This window comes from Ursus arctos, unplaced genomic scaffold, assembly GCF_023065955.2.
Source record: "Ursus arctos isolate Adak ecotype North America unplaced genomic scaffold, UrsArc2.0 scaffold_11, whole genome shotgun sequence".
In the NCBI taxonomy this organism is placed as follows: domain Eukaryota; kingdom Metazoa; phylum Chordata; class Mammalia; order Carnivora; family Ursidae; genus Ursus; species Ursus arctos.
Window position 1 is genome coordinate 32,244,908 of NW_026622775.1, and position 19,304 is coordinate 32,264,211.

General features: G+C 40.5%; 1 protein-coding gene across 6 annotated transcripts in view; it reads right to left on the minus strand.

Annotated features, from left to right (window-relative positions):
- Positions 1-19,304, minus strand: part of INPP4B (inositol polyphosphate-4-phosphatase type II B) — a 738,855-nt gene that overhangs the window by 242,119 nt on the left and 477,432 nt on the right. For 5 of the 6 annotated variants that reach the window (XM_057310095.1, XM_026499399.4, XM_057310094.1 and 2 more), the window contains 2 exons: positions 10,839-10,889; positions 1,223-1,302 (listed from right to left, as the gene is read on the minus strand). In XM_057310095.1, the coding sequence (XP_057166078.1) occupies positions 1,223-1,302; positions 10,839-10,889 (131 nt within the window). Of the gene's footprint in view, positions 1-1,222; positions 1,303-1,646; positions 1,951-10,838; positions 10,890-19,304 lie in introns of those variants that run through there. The other variant, XM_026499402.4, reaches the window with a different exon arrangement.

Consider the following 19,304-nt stretch of genomic DNA (forward strand, 5'->3'; position numbering starts at 1 on the left):
CTGCGACCTAGAGTTTTTAGCTGATCCACACAAACTTCAAGCTGAACATCACCACAGCACAATTTTATTGGGAACGACACCACAGAACTGTGAAGATTTATAAAACGTCTTCCCAAATAAAATTTAACAACAACAACAACAACATAACAGATGTTTAAGAGACATAGCAGAGATAATGGCCTCATTAGAACCCATCAACACTTATTTTTCTGTATGAATATGAGTTGCTTTAAATTACTTTGTACTCCCCTAAGTCAAAACTGAAAGGATTAGGAAAAGCCAAAAAAGGAGACAGCCAGCAGTATAGATTCCAGCGTAAGCCACAGCATCTTTACTGAAATAAACTGGTTACAAGTGGGTCCTTGTGGGGGCAAGGCAGAGGGCAAGCACACTTAGGACACTGTCTCCTCCCTAGCAGTGGTCTCTACGTTTCCTCAAAAGAACGTCTTAAGATTTACAATTTGTGTCCTATACAATTTTTATATTTATTTACACTATACAAATATTGCAAAGTGGTATTCTTCATGTGTACATAATTATAGGAGTTATTATACACTTAGAAAACAGCATACTATTGTTCACAATGCATAGTGAAGTTAAAAAAAAAAGTCTATTCTGTTTAACACTCTTCGTAGCCTTAAAATACTATGTAACTACCTAAAGATTGTTGTCTGGTCTTCTGTATCAAAACAAATTGTACTCAGACTCAAAATTACCTCTGATCTGCTGCCTGCTTCAATATGAGTCTGTTTTAACTTATGTTTTATATTTAATACGATAGCAACAAAATAAGCTTAAAAAAAAAGAGAGAATAATCAGCTTACCCTCTATTATCATTAACTTGCAATGTTGCCATTAACACACACAGTTCAAACCTAGACACTTACTTGACTTAAAAAGTCACATTTTAATAGGTAACAGAAAAATTATTTAATAACGTGCTCATCATTTCTATTCTTCCTATCAAAGAATTTCATCAGTTTAACGATCATGTAATTTTTCCCCCGTACAGGCTGATAACCTTTGACAATGTGAAACACGAACTTCAATGTGAACTTGAATAATTGTCGTTTCGCTACAACTTGCTGCTGTGCAGAACGTAAGCCATTTGAGAGCCAACGTCTAAACATCTGCAAGAATTGGGACTTTCAAGCCCAACCATCCTTCAGTCAGTATCATCAGCTATTCACTTGACCGCATTTCTACAGACAAAGAAACCCACCTCAGGCTCAGGGCTAGCAGCTGCTCCTTTGACTTCAGTAGCTCCCCCACTTTAAAACTGGCATAGCCCAGGAAGCTTCGCTGAAAATAAGAAAGAATGGTTTTCATTAACTTCAGAAGTCCTTAATATTTTTGCTGTCACATCAATCATACAAAATTAGAAGAATGAAATGTTGACTCCATGAGCCTGACAAATATTTCACTCGCAGAGATACAATCATCACTGACAGAGATACAATAATATACCCGTCTAGTGGGGTGAAGTCCAGGGGTGCAAATGTATCCTTTTCATTAAAAACAAAGAGACCAGTAGCCTGGAAAATAACAAAATGTATAATAACGAAGCCAGGACTTTTCTGAGAAGTAATTTTCTTCCCCTATGAAAAGTGGGATAGAAGAAAAGATGATAAACTTTCAATATTTACCAATGCTGTTGTCGTTCTTATTAGAATTCCTCAAGTCACTGGCAGCAACAACTTTGTATTCCAGATATGAGCAAATCTGTTAGTTGGAGCTATTTTTATGTGGGACTCTGCACAAGTTATAAATAGAAATGCTATATTTCTCCCCCATCACAGCAATGTTTAAAAGCATTTGTTTCCTTTGTTATTTCTATACTAGCATGGGACAATTTCATTCCAATACACAAAACAGAAAGGTACTTATTCTGTTACATTTTCTAAAATTGCTTTTTTAACCTATCATACTGGCTGTTGACTATCTACGAATATCTCCTTTCTACACTCTTTGACTCATAATGTAAAGAATAAAACTCTAAATTGGTTTTTCTTTTCCAGGATACAAATCTTTCATCTCTTTTTAATATTCTGGGCTACTTCTGATTTAAAAGTCACAATATTATGGTATACCATAAATAGTATTTCTTGTTCTCCCCTCAAGGTCAAGAAGTAAACATGAAAATATCAAACCCATATCATCTAGGCCATTGCTGCTTAACACACTGTAATACTCTACAGGAAGTCAACACTACATCTTCCAGAGCATTCTCTCTTCGTAGGTCTGTTGCAGGGCTGCACTAGAGTGAGAGCCTGGACTTAAGAAGGAGTCTGAGGACAACCGGGTCTTTTCAGCAAAAAGTGTGCGGTTATTTCATACACAAAAGGCTGCATCCACACTTAGCGACTGTTGAGCATAAGAAAAGCTTCAGGTCAAAATTTTTCTCCCTCTTTTCAATTTCAAATTGTTTCAAAAAACTTAAAGGCAAACATTGGAAAGACAACTCAGTTCTAAAGTTGGAGATGCCTAAACGTTAGCAAGGATAAACCCAATGAACTAACTTGAAACTCAAGGAGCTGGCTTACACACCAAGTCACCAAAGCCAGAAGAACATGAGACTAAATTATTAGGAGAAGGACGTCAGGTGAAAATACTATTTGTGCCAAAAGCTCTGATGATACGTCAATGAGTGATGAAATGAGAGTGAGTCAAGGCAGAAAAGGAAGTCCAAGTGCTATATGAACGAAGCATGAAGGAATTTAGGGTAACTTTTCAGCAAAGGGCAGAGAAGAACCTGGGAGAGATCTGGCTGAACAAAGTGTTAATGTCACCTCATCAGCGACAGCTACTAGAACATCCTCTATGACCACCCCTTTCCCCATCTATACACGCTGCTATTCTCTATTTCTTATCCTGTTGTATTTTTCTCTATTGGCACTTATCACCATATGACATACTTAGATATATACACACACATATATATGCACATATATATAAATATATGTACATATATACGCATATACATATATATACATGTATATATATTTGCTTATTTTGTAACTCCCTTGAAAATAATTGAGATTTGAAGCTCCACAAGGAGCCTTATTTTGCTTTCTCACAAACTCCTACTTCCTAGTGCACGGTAGGCATGTGATAAATATTTGTTGACAATAAATGAATGAATGACTGGCATAAAAACGAGCTTTCAAGTTTGTTCACTCTACTAGATATAGATATTAGAATGTTCTTTCCGCGGGCATTTATAAGGTACTGTAATTCGCTGAAATGTGGGAAATCAAAACATTTTTAGTGTGCGGATTGTATATTGTTGTAGTGCATTTCACTGTAGCATTTTGTAGTTAAACAGACGTCTATCTCACTTCCTCTTTCCCTGATTGTAAGGGTTTTTAAATTCCTACTCCTCACCCTTTATCCTCACTCAAAGAAAACTCCTCATCAATGAAAGATTTCATGACACCTCCAAATTTCAAATGCTTTTCTCTCTACCTTTTGAGATTTTGAAGGTATGAATGGTTTTGGAATTAATAAAACAAATCGCACATGTCATGAACGTGGCTGAGGTCTTTTCCTCAATAAAAGTGACAAATGCCCCAGAGTGGAATGTAGCGATGAGAGACAGGTGGAGTGGCTATTTTCAGACACGAGCGACACACACACCATGAGGCACAGCTGCACGCAGAGTTGTGACCACAGCCACTGAATGTCTCTTCTGTCCACCAGCGCAGGGGCTGCCGTGGAAGCAGGACTCTGGTTTGGCCGTCTCTGAGCCAAGCCCCGTGCCCAGAACAGTGGGGCTGCATGGAATGCCTCCCGCCGCACTGTTAGTGCTTGTAGCGGGCCAGGAACAACACCCATGAGTTGAACTTTTCCGCCACAACTGGCAGCCACAGGCTTCATCTCAAAGGATAATAAGAGATCATACAACTTGTTAAAAACTAATTTAGGTAATGACATTATAGCACTGCATTATGAAAACATGTCAAACCAGAGGAGGTGTTATTGAGGTATGAAGATGATCTTATTTATGCTACAAATAACTGTACATGGGGACTACATGTGGCATAAAGTGCATTCATGAAATCCCCAAAGGCAGGGTATAATTGTTCACATTGCAACACTAACGAAGGAATTGCCTCTATCTTTACTTTCTGGCAGGTGTTTTTGTATTTGCTTCACCTCAACATAAAGAAAACACATCATTCATTTACGTGGATATTCACTGGACTCTTGTAAAAGAAGGAATTAGAGGGAAATAGTCTTCTCTGTCTCCGAAACCTAAGTCCCCTAATGCTAATATGAAAGAATAACTTAATATAAAGCTATTTTATCTTTGCTGTCACTGTAATCATAACCATGGAATTTGAGAGACATCTTTCATTTTTTTTTATTTCAAATATAACTCAAGGAACAAGCTTTTCCATCTCTTCTTCAGTGCTGTTTCTAAAATTCTCATCCTAAAGGTTTTAAACTGGGAGCTCTAATATCAGTGGAAAAATTTGAAAGACAAACAAAAAAATTAAAGTCTCACTGGAGTTGGAGCTTAGAAGTCTGGAGTGTCATATCAAATGTTATTCTGTCCAAAAATGGAAATCTGGGCAATTAAATCACTTCTCCCAGCCCCCAGACTAGCTATCCACTAATGGGTATTGTCAGGCCTTGTTTCTCTGTCTTATCTCTTACAAATCTGTGATCCTGAATGAGTTACTTCTCCATTCCCAGTCATAACTGCTGTGGGAAAAAGTTGCGTGTGATCAACTCTATCGTTTGCATAGGTACTGCTACAAGAATCAAAATAAGCCAGGCAAAGCTCTTGGTACATTGCTGGCAAAACAGGAAGTTAAAGGAGTTAACTGGCTTACACATGGTCCCAGAACTAGTTAACATGCGGAGGCCAAGTTGGAATCCAGGTTTCTTGCTTTTTAGTCCAGCATTCTTTTATCCCCATTACACTGGGGTTTATTTCCAAGACAGGTGGCAATTCCCTTTCCCCTCTGCCGGGCTCTCTGCCTGTGCAGCACGTGGCTCTGACCTTTTTTGACTGCTCCTGAGAGTGCGACACTCACAAGGATCATTCTGGCGCAAGTACCCAAAGCAGATGATCATTAAATTGCTTCCTGCACAATTTCACTCACTCGCCTGGCTGGACAGTGATATCAAGCAGGGAAAAAAAAAAAAAAAAAAAAGAAAAGGAAAAGACAAAAAAGTGGGGCATCTGCCTCAATCCCTGGTTGCTCTCTATAGAAAGTGTACAAATAAACAGTTAATCCTGCCAGCCCTTGCAGGGACTCTGTGCAAGTCACAAGTATTCAGAATTCTTACTAGGGTTGCACACCTCTCTGTAGCAGGCCCTCAATGGTCCCCGGCTGAGCTGGGCTATATAAGGACCCAAAAGATGTAAAGCCCTGTACACGTTGCCGTGAGCTGGCCACACCTCCATCACCTGTATTCAACTCCGGAAGCCTTTAATCCAAGTATAGGGTTCCTTTGTACTATCATTTCCAAGAGCCTCCTTACTTTTTCCAAGTACTGTCTAGAACTGTACGATCCAATGGGTAGCCACTAGTTCAAGCACTAGGCTTGTGGCTCCTGGGAATTGAGATGTACTGGAAGCATAAAATACACATCACATTTATACAACATGGTATGAAAAAAAAAGTGTGAAATAGAGCATTAATAATTTCTCGTATTGGGGTGTCTGGGTGGCACAGCGGTTGAGCATCTGCCTTCGGCTCAGGGCGTGATCCCGGCGTTGTGGGATCGAGCCCCGCATCGGGCTCCTCCGCTGTGAGCCTGCTTCTTCCTCTCCCACTCCCCCTGCTTGTGTTCCCTCTCTCGCTGGCTGTCTCTATCTCTGTCGAATAAATAAATAAAATCTTAAAAAAAATAATAATTTCTTGTATTGATTACATTTTGCGATGATTACATTTTGTATATACTGGGTTCGACAAACTGTTAAAATTCATCTTGCCTGTTTCTTTTTAATTTTTTAAAAGCATGGACTGCTAGAAAATTTAGAATTACATATGTGGCACACATTTGTGGCACACATAATACTTCCATGGAAAAGTGCTGGCATAGAGGTTAAATGACTATATTAATAATACTTTGACCTATTCTTATAAAACTATATACAGGAAACTGTGGTACAAGTTTGAAAAGTCTTGGAAGAGCTGAAGTTGATAGCATGAGGCCGATAATACATCTCCTACATGTAACTTACAGGACAGGCCCTTTTTCATAGCCCATGTACTTTTTCTTCACTGTCAACCCTAACAGATATGGTTACACGGTTTCCCATAAAATAGGAAGGGAAAGAAGATACATGCACTATTCACACTGAAAAAAAATCAGAAGGAAAAAAAAAAAAAGACTTGGGAGGAAAGCTCTTAAAAGTGGACAAACAGTACAAAGAAAAGATTAAGAAGCTTTTAAGGGTAAAGTCATGTATTAAAATATTACATCTTTACTATGAATATACCTCAAAAGGTCTCAGCACAGATTGGTATCTGCTTCACTAAGACATCAACAAAAGGTTTGGGTGCATCCAATAGATACTGCTTAAGAATGCAAAGAAATGTATAGAACATTCTTGAACTATTGATAAATAAAGGTTTTAGCTCATTTTTGGAATCAGAGTAGTCAAGAGCTAGAATCCTTAGCAGGTTGTAATGGCAGAGCCAAGTCTTGGCCAAGAGCTAAAACTCTCTGACCCCTTAAGTAGTGTCCAAAGAAATATTTCGAGGATTAAGTGATGAGATACATATTAACCAGGGGTACACGATAGGTGCGTAAGATGTGGCAATTCTCTATCCTGAATATGGCGTACTCTGAGGGTATTAGGATGCCAAGGCGTGCAGGCTTGTTCTTATTTGGGCTCATTCTTACTATATTTGAGATTTAGGTCTATAACATAATTGTTATTTTATTGAGTTCTGATGTATCATGAAGTGTACTAGATTTTTACATATTATTATAATTTATATACTACTGCAATTGCTTTTAGCTGCCCCCCCCTTTCATTCTGATGGTTCTAAAAAAATTTAAGATGGTTGGCAAACCAAAATCATGGTATGCTTTCTAATTCAATCAATACATATATCATAATTTACTTGTTTCCAGGCACAAAGCTAGGGCTTTTAGAGTGAATAAAATAAATAGGCTCTTTGCTATCATGAAGTTTAACATGGAGGAGGAGTGTGCAGACGTTACCAATATCTAACACCTATTTTGCTCACTTTTCATTACTAAGAGCACCTTGATTTTGTTCCAATGGGAACTGACCCAGATTCTCTTCTGCTTGGAGACTCCTGTCTTCTTAGTGATAAGTATATAGCAGTATACCAATTGAAATTTCCCCCAAAGTTACTGTTTCCCAGAATTGAAGGAACAAGATCAGCTGCCCTTTGTCCTTCAGTCTTCTTCCCACCTGGACTGTGATTTATGAAGGTTCAATGGTGAGACTGGACGATACTCTAACAAAGGAGGAGAGGGAAGGTAGATAGAACCCGGTTGCTCTACGTCATTTTTGAGTAGCTGCAGCCTTGGGCCATCACTCCAAAACTTTTTCTAACAAGAGAAAAATGAATCTGTTACTTTTAAGCCCCTGTTTGTCAGGTTACTTGCTTCTGAATGCATTCCTAACTGACCTAATAGATATGGCACATAATGTCAATTGAGAATTTTCTTTTGACCCAGGAATTATAGCTGAGTCTTTGTCAAAGACAATACACCAAAGGCACCATGGTATCAGTTCAGAGAACCTCTAGTGCTTGGAGCTAGCAAACTCTCACAATGCCTAAAAAGAAGCCAATTTAGGGGCACCTGGGCGGCTCAGTCGGTTAAGTGTCTGACTCTTGATTTCAGCTCAGGTCATGATCTCTCTGCTATGAGAGTGGGAAAACAGCCATAGACAATGCACAAATGAACGCATCCAGAACAGACGGCGAATTTGACCCGCAGGCTATAGTTTACAGACCTTTGACTCCTGGGGATCTCTTAACCAATCCTAATTGGAGTACAGTTGAGAAAGTGGTATGTTTAAATGTCTCAAATTGTCCTATCATTAAGGATACTGGCATTTTTTTTTCAGTAATTACTTTTAAGCTGTTTTCAATTGACTCTAATGTTATAAACTTTTCAATTACAAAATTGCATTAAACACAATCTGTGTTCAGTATTAAAGCTTAAAAAAACCCAGTAAGGACTATGTTACTATGGGTATTTGACTTTTAAAAATTAACTCATGGGGCGCTTGGGTGGCTCAGTCAGTTAAGCTTCTGACTCTTGATTTCGGCTCAGGTCACGATCTCAGGGTCGTGAGATGGAGCCCCATGTCAGGCTCTGCGCTCAGCTCCTGGAGTCTGCTTGAGATTCTCTCCCTCTGCCCCTACCTCCGTTCATGCACACGTGCTCTCTCTCTCTCAAATAAATAAATCTTAAAAAAAAAAAAAAGGAAGCCAATTTAGAGAAACTGACCTATTAATAACGATGACACACCCACCCAGTTGATATAAAGGTAGTGTTAGAAGAGAGGGAAGGTGAGCATTTCGGGAGATGCATTACTTAGGAAATGGGGCTAATCTCTTTGTTATATCACATTCAGGAAGACACCTCAAAGTTGGAGGAATCTGGTCCCAAAACATCAATTATAAAGCTTGGGGGTGTTCAAACCATCTTTAGTTCCACTATACTGGGGACTGGAGATTGTCTCTCCTTTGAAAATCATTGACCATCTAGCCCCTGATGCTGGCAGGGCTTGTAGAAAGTGTCCACAGAGAGACAGCTGAGCCGAGGAGGAAACAGCAGTGGGCAGCCTGCATCTCTCCTGTGTGTCAGGGCAAATACACGTGCCTTTCATGGGCGCCAAACAGCCCTGATAGCGGCCAAACATGCATCACATGCTGCTGGAAAAGGAGGTCTCAGCAGCAAGAGAGTGCAGGGTGAGCCTGGGCAGTGGAGAGGGTCGAGCCAGGACCAGATTCCCCATGGTAGGCGAATATGCCACAGGAAGGAGTCTACATGGTCTCCAGAAATACCTACAGCTATGCTCCTAACAGAGACAGCATTTCAATGTCTGCTACAAGCTGACAGGCAGTTAGCCCGAGCAATACCAAAACCAGCAGAGAGGGAAGCACACCCGCACCATGGGCAGGCACGGAAGGAACCTCTCCCCATTCCTTTCTCCTTGCCACAGCATTGAGCAACAAGAGGAGGAAAGGACCAGACCTGTGTGAGAATCGGACTCTGCCCACCCCCCTCCCACCCCCCGCAGTACACATTGCTAGAGAAACAGAGATGTCTACCCTACAGTGGGAGATGATGGGAGGAGAGGGGGGAAGAAAATTTAAAATCAGGGAAGAAACTCAAATTTTAAAATGAATAAGATGTATTTCAAGAACTCGAATGAGAGAAAAAATGGAAATTTACAGAGTTTGGCCAAGATGTCATTAAAGCTTCAAGCAAGGGGGATTTAACACTGAGCAGCTGTGGGGATGAGCAGTTTGAGGAGGAAAAAAATTAGACTAGCTCTTCTTTCTCGAACCTCAAAAAATAAATAAAATCCCTTATAAAGTAATGCATTAAGTTAATAGTTACCAATTTCAAAAGGAAGTAGGAAGGGTGTGATGACAGCTTGCAAGGGAGGTTCCAGTTTGAAGGAACACATCTGGGGTGGTCAGAGCCCTGGGCCCTGAACCCTGAGCAGGGGGAGGGAGATAGGTGGGAGCAGCGCTGGGCAGGGGGAGGTTCCTATTGCCCGCAGCAGTGAAGGGCCTGAGGCTGGAAAGAACTTGCTGGTCCCTTTGGAGAAACTAAGCTAAAGGCAGAAGAAGTTTGAAGGCACAGGCAGGAGAGAAAGCATGAAGAGTCATTTGAGTCAAAGAGAATTATTCAACCTGGCCCCAAGAAGAAACCAGAAGCTTGTGATAGGCATGGGAGGTCACAAAGTGCCCTTTTCCTTCTCCTTCACGATCAGATGCAGAGATGGCTGACATTCTTCTCGGTCAATTCAACCCACGCTTTGGTGCGTAGATTTGAGGGCTCCCTTGGCAGGCTCGGATGGGAGCCTTTGCCCATGACGGAATAACCGGTACATAGGACACTGCTCCACACATCAACTAGAAGAAGGCTGTCAACTGCCTAGGGGATGGCTGGGAACTTCCCATAGGCCTTTCAGTTGGCTCAGTCCCGTGGCCTCTTTAGACCCAACTTACTTCTAGGCTTTTTCATCCTCTCCGCATGGATCCCAGGGACTCAGCCTGCTGGGCTCTCCCTTGGGAGTTGCCACCACCTACTCCAGGCTGATCTAAGCAAAAAGCACGTTATTCTCTTCCTGCTCTTCCCATTCCTAAAAGCCGCACATGTGATGGTTCCGACGCAGCAGGAAAACCTCTGCAGGATGTTCCAACACTGGACTGCGCTTTGGTGGCAGCCTCTGGTTTGACCCGCATTACGGGGTTGAAGGGGCAGGAAGCGGAAAACAGCACAGCCCCGCGCCTACTTAGTTCTCTGCCTCCTTCCTGAAGGGCTACGGCTCACACCTGCAATTTCCCAGCTTTCCCAATTTCCGGCGGTGCAGGAACACTGCTCCGAACTGCTTCTCGGCTAACTGCAGGGCGATTTCTAGACTCATCTCTAGCCAGGGCAACTAAATATGAATCCATTGGAGGGTGATTTTCAAGAGACAGGATGAATGCCATATAATTCGCCAAATATGTGACAGTGTCCCCTTGCAAAGTCACACCCTGTTAATTTAACTTAATTTCCTGTGTCAGTTGTCGGACAACAGAAGGCCAGAGGAAGTCCAAACGATTAACTTAGAAGTGGTATGTGTGCCTCTTGGAAACATAAGAAACACTTACCCCAACCTCCGGCAGGGGATCCTTATGTTCGGGTAGGACACTGGTTCGAACCTATAGAGAAAAACAAACATGCTCTGTGTGGTTTTGAAATAGAAAGCAGTGCCGAAGCTTCACACAGGTGCTGGGTGTCATTTCCGTCATCAGCCGTCAATTCAGACTCTGGGGTTAATCATTACTGAAGGCCACCTGCTGCAGCACCCAAAGCTGCCCTTTTATCATCGCTAAGCTTCCTGATTTTCCTAAGTAGACAGAACCGCCGGGTCCTCACCCCATCACCCCTCGTCAAATACAGAGATAGCTGGGCTTAAGGTGAAGCACCTTTAATCTCCTCAAAAAGCAGCCCTCATCCAATATTCAAGGGGAAGGAGAGAGTTGGTATAGAGAAAGTCATTCCATGTAAGCTCCATAAATATTTATTCTCCAAATGAGCACCAAAACCCACAGTCTTTATAGGATATCCCTCCCACTTGAGAGTTCTGGGCCAAATTGTCAGATACCATTATCTAAATTCATTTGAAAACTAATTCTCAACTGGGGGAGAGGGAAATAATGTAAAATAATCAGTCATCTGGGGAAGCTTTTCATACGTTTGAAAGTGTTCCAAGTGAAATATCAACTCCTTAGATGATAAGTAGACATATATCTTCTACTGAGCAGGGATCCTTAATCCTGGCTGTGCATTAGAGGTACCTGGGGACCTTTCAAACTCCTGGTGCTCTCTCCTGCCCCCAGATATTGATTCTAATGTACAGCTGAGTCGATGTTTCTCTATTTAAGAAAAAAATGTTTCAAAGGAAAAGAAATCACGACAATCTTTCTTACTTAAGAAAAAGCTAGTAAAAGCAAGAAACACAGAACACCTAAATCCAGTATATCTTAATTTGAGGTAAGGATTAGATAAGCAAGTTAAATGAATACAGGGCAACAGACAAGCATACTCTAACTGGAGAGCAGAGGAAAGGGGGGAGGGATGGAAGAGAGGAACCCTCGAAACACAAGATAGATCAATATTTTAGGGGGTCATTTTCACAAAATCCCTTTGGGGGTGCAACTGTCAATCATAATTCTCTTGAAATCGTGTAAGTGCTGACATACCTGACTGTACCTGGTCAATTCTCCCAGTTGAAGGGATGCTCATAATGTCAAAAGACTTGAACTATCTCCTAAGGGCCTACTAATCTTTAACACGGTTTCCATTTCCCTGGCAAAAGCCTCAAGCCATGGGTAAAACAGTGCATTTTAACTTCCAGCTTAATGCTCTTTCTTCGTGTCTTTATGGCAGATCCAGCACTATCACTTGCACAATTTGTCAGTCATTATGACTCAAAATTGTTCACCAGAGCACAAAATAAATGACAGGAGAGATCCCAACAGAGTAAACAACACAATTTGCAGAACACACTCAACTCAGGATTTCATGACAGAGCGCTCACCGGCTAAGAGCATTTGCAGTGTGGAAGCTGCATTAATGTTCTTTGGTCCAGAATGTTCAGAGGTACCATTCAGTCTCATTATCTGAAAAATCATTAGCTGGCCTCAAAGGATGAGGAATCTATGTATTAACAGGGGACCGTAATGGACCATATAGTGTGTGCATATGTATGATCGATCTCTCTCTCACACATGCACAGCCACCCCCCCACACAGACTATATACTTTCTCTCTGTCTCTCTCTCTCTGTCTGTCTGTCTCTCCCTCTATATATGTTTAGGCAGGGCACTGGGTTTGAAGCTACAGAGAAAAACAAAGATTTTCTGTGTGATTTTGAAGTAGAAACCAGAGAGAAATAGAGAGAGAGAGAGAGAGACTAGTCCTCCCCCTTATCCACAGTTTCGCTTTCCATGGTTTCATTATTACCCACAGTCAACCACCCGTCTCTGGAAGCAGAGGACCCTTCTTATGCTGTATCATCAGAAGGTCAATGCCAACGTAAAGCTCCATCACAATGCCTATGTCATTCCGCTCACTTCATCTCAGCACACAGACATTTTATCATCTCACATCATCATAAGAAGAGTTAGTGTAATACAATAAGATGTTTTCAGAGAAAGAGAGACCACATGCACATAACTTTTATTTGTAATAAAACTAGCAATAAAATATAATAATCATAACAATATACTGTGTATATTGTATAGTTATAATTATTATATTTTGTTACTAGTTATTGTTAAACTCTTATTGTGCCTAATTTATAAATTAAACTTTACTATAGGTATGTATGTATAAGAAAAAAACATAGTATATGTAGGGTTTGGTATTATCTGTGGTTTCAGGCATCTACTGGGGGTCTTGAAGTATCCCCATGGATTCAGGGGCCTATTGTATACACACACACACACACACACACACATACACACACTATATATATGAAATATATAAAGTGTACATATAACGTGCACATATATAGTGTACACATGTATATCTAATATATATTAGAATAGACTATATATAATGAATATATATTCACACACATGCAACCCATTCACACACACACATATATGTTTATGCATCATTTTAAGAAAATATTTGCCATCTAAATAATGTTATCCAAAGGGATATGCTTAAATTTAGAAATAAAGTGAAAGAAGTCAGACACTGGTGGAGGTCAACATATATAGGAAAGCATGAAGTGTATATATATCTTTATATATACTTTATACACAGATATATAATGATATGATATAATATAGTGAAAAAATGTGTGATATAATGGATATAATATTAAATACAGTAGAATAATATTGACAATTACTGCAATATGGTCATTAAATTTATACTGATTTTATCAGTAGAACACTTATTCCTTATAAATAAACTGTTACAGAGGGAAAAAAAAAAGATTCTTAACCCAAAGTTATATACTATGAAAAAAATCTAAAGATATTCAGGGACTAGTTTGCCATTTCCAATGTGTGTACATGTGTGAAGGAGAGAGAGATAGAGAACGAATTTCCCTTTACATAATACAAGTATTTTTAAAAAGTATGTGTATGTCACATTTTCTTAAATCAAGGAAGGCATGCTTAAAATGCTAGCAGGGCTCCTGATTTAGAGGAATTGAAAAAACAAAACTTTTGTAAACCAATTATATATTTTCTAAAGTCAGACTTTCTTATGAAACATTTGTTTAAGATAGTCTGTATGTATAGGTCTAAAACTTTTATATTTAAGGTCAATGCTACAAATGTGTGGTATATAGGTTACACATTGATGATGTTTTTTCTTGCATAATATATATCCTTCATTATAGTGAACACATACTAGGTGGCAAGCACTGGGTTTGCCAGTAAATAAGGTCCCATTCCTTCTCTTTGAGACTTCAGAGACTAGTGGGTGGGACAAATAGATGAATAAATCCAGTACAACATAATACATGCCATTATGGAAATATGAACATTTTTCTGTGGGCATTCAGAGTAAGGAATAATTCAGACTGTGAATGTCAGGAAAGGCTTCACAGAATAAGTAGTCTGGGTTTTGAAGGATGAGTAGGAGTTTGAGGCAAGAAAGATCATGACAAAGCAAACAGGGTGTTATATAATGGGCATGTGTGATGGAGTTGTAGAAGACCATTTGTGTTTGGGAAAGAGTGAGTATTCTGATAATACCATAACAGGGGGTCCTTCAGGGAAATGGCAAGAGTTAAATATGCTTGGGGAGAGAGGTTGGAGCCATTTGCTATCTATCATGTTATAGAGCTGGGGCTTTATGCAATTGATAGGTGATAGGAAATCACGTAAAACATTTGAGGAATGACATTATCGGAGCCCCTTGAAGGTCCCAAATCTGCCCTGAGTCATAGTGGGAGGATTATTTAACCTCTTTATGCCAGTTGCCTTTTGTCTTTATGTAACTTATCTTTAGCATAGGGTTAATAACAGACCTCACAGGTTGTTGCAGTACATCTTTTTAGCACTTGGAACAGGACCTGACACTGAGAGGGAAGAAAGTGGGGGAGTGACAGAAAAGGAAAGAAGAAAGCGAGGAAATGAGGGGGGAAGGGAGAAATAGAAAGGGAAAAGGAGGAGGGAGGAGACAAAGGAAAAAGAGGAGAATAGAGACAGGTAATAGGGAAGGCTGGAGAAATATGTCGCTGGAAACACACACACACACACACACACACACACACACACACACACACCAAAAAACAAAGACAAAACCCTGGACAGATTTAGATGAGGCCTCTTGATGAGGAAGGGATGAAGCAGTGGCTGTCACTGTAACATCTGGAATATTCCAGTTCACGGGCAATGTCATGCCTCCTGAGATTTACTGGCCTTCCTTTGGAACTCATTTTCCCTTTTTTGGTCTTATTAGCAATCCTTCTCCCTGGCTTTATTATACCCCCACCCCCTGTCCTTCCTGGAGCATAAGAATGTCTGCCTGACTACATATTTAAAGTTCTTATAACTTCCTCTTGTCTAGACTTTAATGATATCAAATAAAGATCACTTAATAGAAGTGATCATGTAGATTATATATTCCATCTTGAATTATTTCTTAAGTTTCTTGTAAAACCAATTCATTTCTTTTTTCATAAGCTCAAATGTCTAGATATGAAATTTACCTTAAAAAATGAAAAAAAAATAATACTAGGTAACATATAGTGACTTATACTCAATTTTTCATAAAGTCCCTATAGACTAGTTCATAAACTTTAATGGTTCCCAAGCAAGAAGCTCCCCCTGAAATGATGAATGCCCTAATCCATGGAGAAACACTCCTTATACTGGTCAGCCTTTTACAAAGAGCATGGGCACCGCTGCCCGGAGCATAAGAGGATGGTGGGGACTGCTGTATTCTTCACAGGTGAGAAGGCATCATTGAGTATCCAGATCCAGAGAAGACGGAGGCCAGGCTGCCATGATTCTGTGCGCCAGGGTGTCCATGCCTGGGCCTCGCACAAGTGCATCTCCTCACTGGTCGGTGAAGAAGGAGCAACTTTTCCTTGGAAGGGCTCGGCTGGAACGCAGAGGGGATGGTGTTGCAACAGTGCTCCAGGCAGGGAAAGGGCCCAGACCTTCTTCTAAGACCACTGTCACATCTGATGGGGCCTCTGATAATGAATGTGTCATTGAAGTGCATCCTTTTTATCCCTAATAAAAATGTTACTCTAATTCTCTATGTATCTCGAATTAGAATACATAATTTCATCACGCTTACTTGTTTCACTTGGAATAAGACATTGAACTGCCTTCAAATTCAAACACATGAAAACCTGAGTGGGACATAAATGGCTATCCTCCTTCCAATATTAATTTTGGGGGAGGACACTGCTCGGTTAGGACTATATTCCTAGGCTGCCTAGTTTTGAGAGCTAGCCATGTAACGAGTTCTCACCAACAAAATATACGTGTAAGCGATGTTTGCTGCAACCAATCTGGACTTTTCAGAAGTGGACAGTGTATGTTCTCTCCACTGTCTCTCTCTCCTTGCAAGGAGTACAGCCCTTGGCGGACTGCAGAGCCGCACATGAGAGAAAGCCATTTGCCAAGCATCACTCCCAGTATTAGATTATTACATGACTGCATGTTACACGGCTGTGTAACAGATTGCCACAAATTTAGCTGCTTAAAACAACACCCACTGAGTAATTCACACTCTATCCGTGAGCAGCCCAGGCCTCCTGCGGCTGGCTTCTCTGCCCTGCTCTCACACGGCTGCATCCTCATCTGGAGGCTTGTCTACGAAAAGGTCTGCTTTCAGCTTCGGCGGGCTGTGAGCAGAATTCAGTTCCTTGCAGCTCTAGGACCAACGTTCCCATTGCCTTGATGACCGTCATCTGGGAGCTGTTATAAACTCCTGAAGGCCACCCTTATTCTAGGCCATGTGGCTTCCTCCAGCTTCAAATCCAGCAACAGAGAATCTACTTTGCACCAAATTCTTCTCACACTTCAGATCTCTGGCTTCAGGACCTGCTCTCTTTTAAAGGCTTACCTCATTAGGACAGACTCTCCCCCAGATAATCTCCCTTTCATAGGCAACTTTAACATGTAACATGACCTCATCACAGAAGTGTGTCCAGGGACTATGCTGAACGTGTACAACATGGGGCAGCAATCCTGGGGCCCCTGGAGAATTCTGCCTACCACAGTGGTCAAGAAATAAACTTCCACTGTGCTAACACACTGAAATTTGGATGTTTGCATTTGTTTCAGCAGCTAGCATAATTTAGACCCTCCATTTATTTTAAATAAACATTTGGATTCCATTTAAGTCTATGAAGAAATAAAGCAAAATAGCTCATCTTAAATCCTAATTCACTCCTTTAATGTCAGCGGACTTGCATTAACTACTTATTGTGATCCAGTGACTATTATAAACACTGGCAATCTCAGAAATTTAAGAAGACAAGGTATTTCTCACCCAGAGGTAGTAATGATAACATGGCTAGGGTCAAAACATATAATAATAATTGTTGAGCATCTTCAATTGTGTAAAACTTAGCAGCCACTCTTAGATGTTGACTTTCCAACTGTTTCAATTTTGTTGTGGATAGAGAAAATGATCCATGTACGAACCGAAATGATTCATACCACAGAACCTTAGAGATGGAAGGGATCTTATAGTGAACCTAGAAAAACCACCTCTGTGATGTGAAAATTTTATACGAAATATCCCTGGGGGGTACACTTAAATTTTCTCCTTAGACATGTTTAATCTCTAGTTTACTATTTTACTAATTAGTGTTGTAGAGATAGTGTTGCAAACTCACCTACCCAAAGGCTCCAAACAGATTAAGTTAATGAAAGGAGTGGGCTGAGTGTGAGAGACAAGAGGGAGTGGAGAGGAGTCTGGCAAAAATGGAAATCACATTCCTAGTCTATGAAGAACAACTATACAGCTCCAAGTGATTAAAAAATTCCTGAGAAAAATTCTTTCAATTGTCAACAATGGATAAAACCTAATTTCTTTTGCAGGTGGGCCATGATTAGTATTTAATTACTTATGTCGGAAACTAGCCTGGTTAAAAAAAAAAAAAAGGTCAAAATAGGCCCAGTACTATTTTTAGTGGGGTGAAAAAGTGCTATCTTAAAGCAACTGTTCTTAATCTTGACAATACATTAGAATCCTCTGGAATATTTTTTAATGCCAGTTTCCAGGCCACATTCTAAAATGATTAAATCAGAATTTCTGAGGGAAGGATCTAGGCATCAGTATTTTTGAAGGCTCATTCCCTACTTAATTCCAATGCACAAAGTTATGAACTACTGCTCTAAAAGAAATGAGATTCCTTTGAGTGTGAGCCTTATAAACTAGGTCCAAATCCTATGACGGTTTGCAAAAAATGGAATAGGCAATGGTCAGTCAATGCAATAAGACACTCTTGGAAAGCAATTTTTTTTTTTTTTAAATTAACAGACTCTCAGAGCTGCAAGAGGTCTTAGACATTATCAGGCAACGTTTCTTAAACTTCCTATGCATACTCATTACCTACTGGTCTGCAGCTGGTCAGGATGGTCTGAGGACCTTCCTTTAAAACGTGTTATAGAAATGCAGAATCTCACGCTCACTGCAAACATACCACATCACAGTCTTCATTTTAATAAAGTGCCCAAGTAATTCATATGCATGTTCACGTGTGAGAAGGTCTGGTCTAGAAGAGTGCTTATGAGGGAAATAGGTCACAGATGAGAATGGTAGACAGTCATTTGCACATAAACATGCTTGAGATAAGGAATGGGGTTTATTCTTCGGTTATGAAAGTATTTAGTATTGTTTTTTTCTTTAAATGTCAAGTATCGGTAAAAGCTCCAGATAATATTTTCTATCAGAGATGCCCTTTCCTTTCTTGTGCAAGTGGAGAAAGGATTGCTCTCATCATCAAGTCAGGGACCGACTTAGAACAGAGCTCAGCTGGAATTCTCGTTAAGACTCAGTGCTGCGGGCTGAATCTCCACTTCTCTAAGCCCTTCACTGCCCCCCCAAACCCTAATCTCAAATTCATATGTTGAAGCCCTAACCACCAGTACCTCAGAATGTGATTGTATTTGGAGATAGGGTGATTAAGTTAAAAGGAAGCCATTAGAGTGGGGCCCTAGTGCAACATGGTTGGTGTCCTGATAAGAAGAGGTAGAGACAGAAGGGGTGTGAACACGAAGGGATGACCATGTGAAGAGCCGGCAAGAGGGTGGCCATTCGCAAGGCAAGGAGAGAGGCCTCAGAAGAACTTTTCCCTGCCAATACTTGGATCTTGGACTACCAGATTCCAGTATTTCAAGCAAATAAACTCCTGTTGTTTAAGCCACACAGTCCGTGGCAGTTACAGCAGCTCTAGCGAGCTAACGGAGATACTCGGTCTACCCATGTCGTAGAGGGTATGATACCCCTCCCCCACCAGGACTTTCAACGAAGAACCTCTAGTTGAGGGGTCTTTGGCCCTCAACCCTAAAGGAATGCTAGAGATTCTCAGAGGTCTCTGCATACCTCTTTTGCACTGTGCCCCATTCAGCTTCAAAGTAT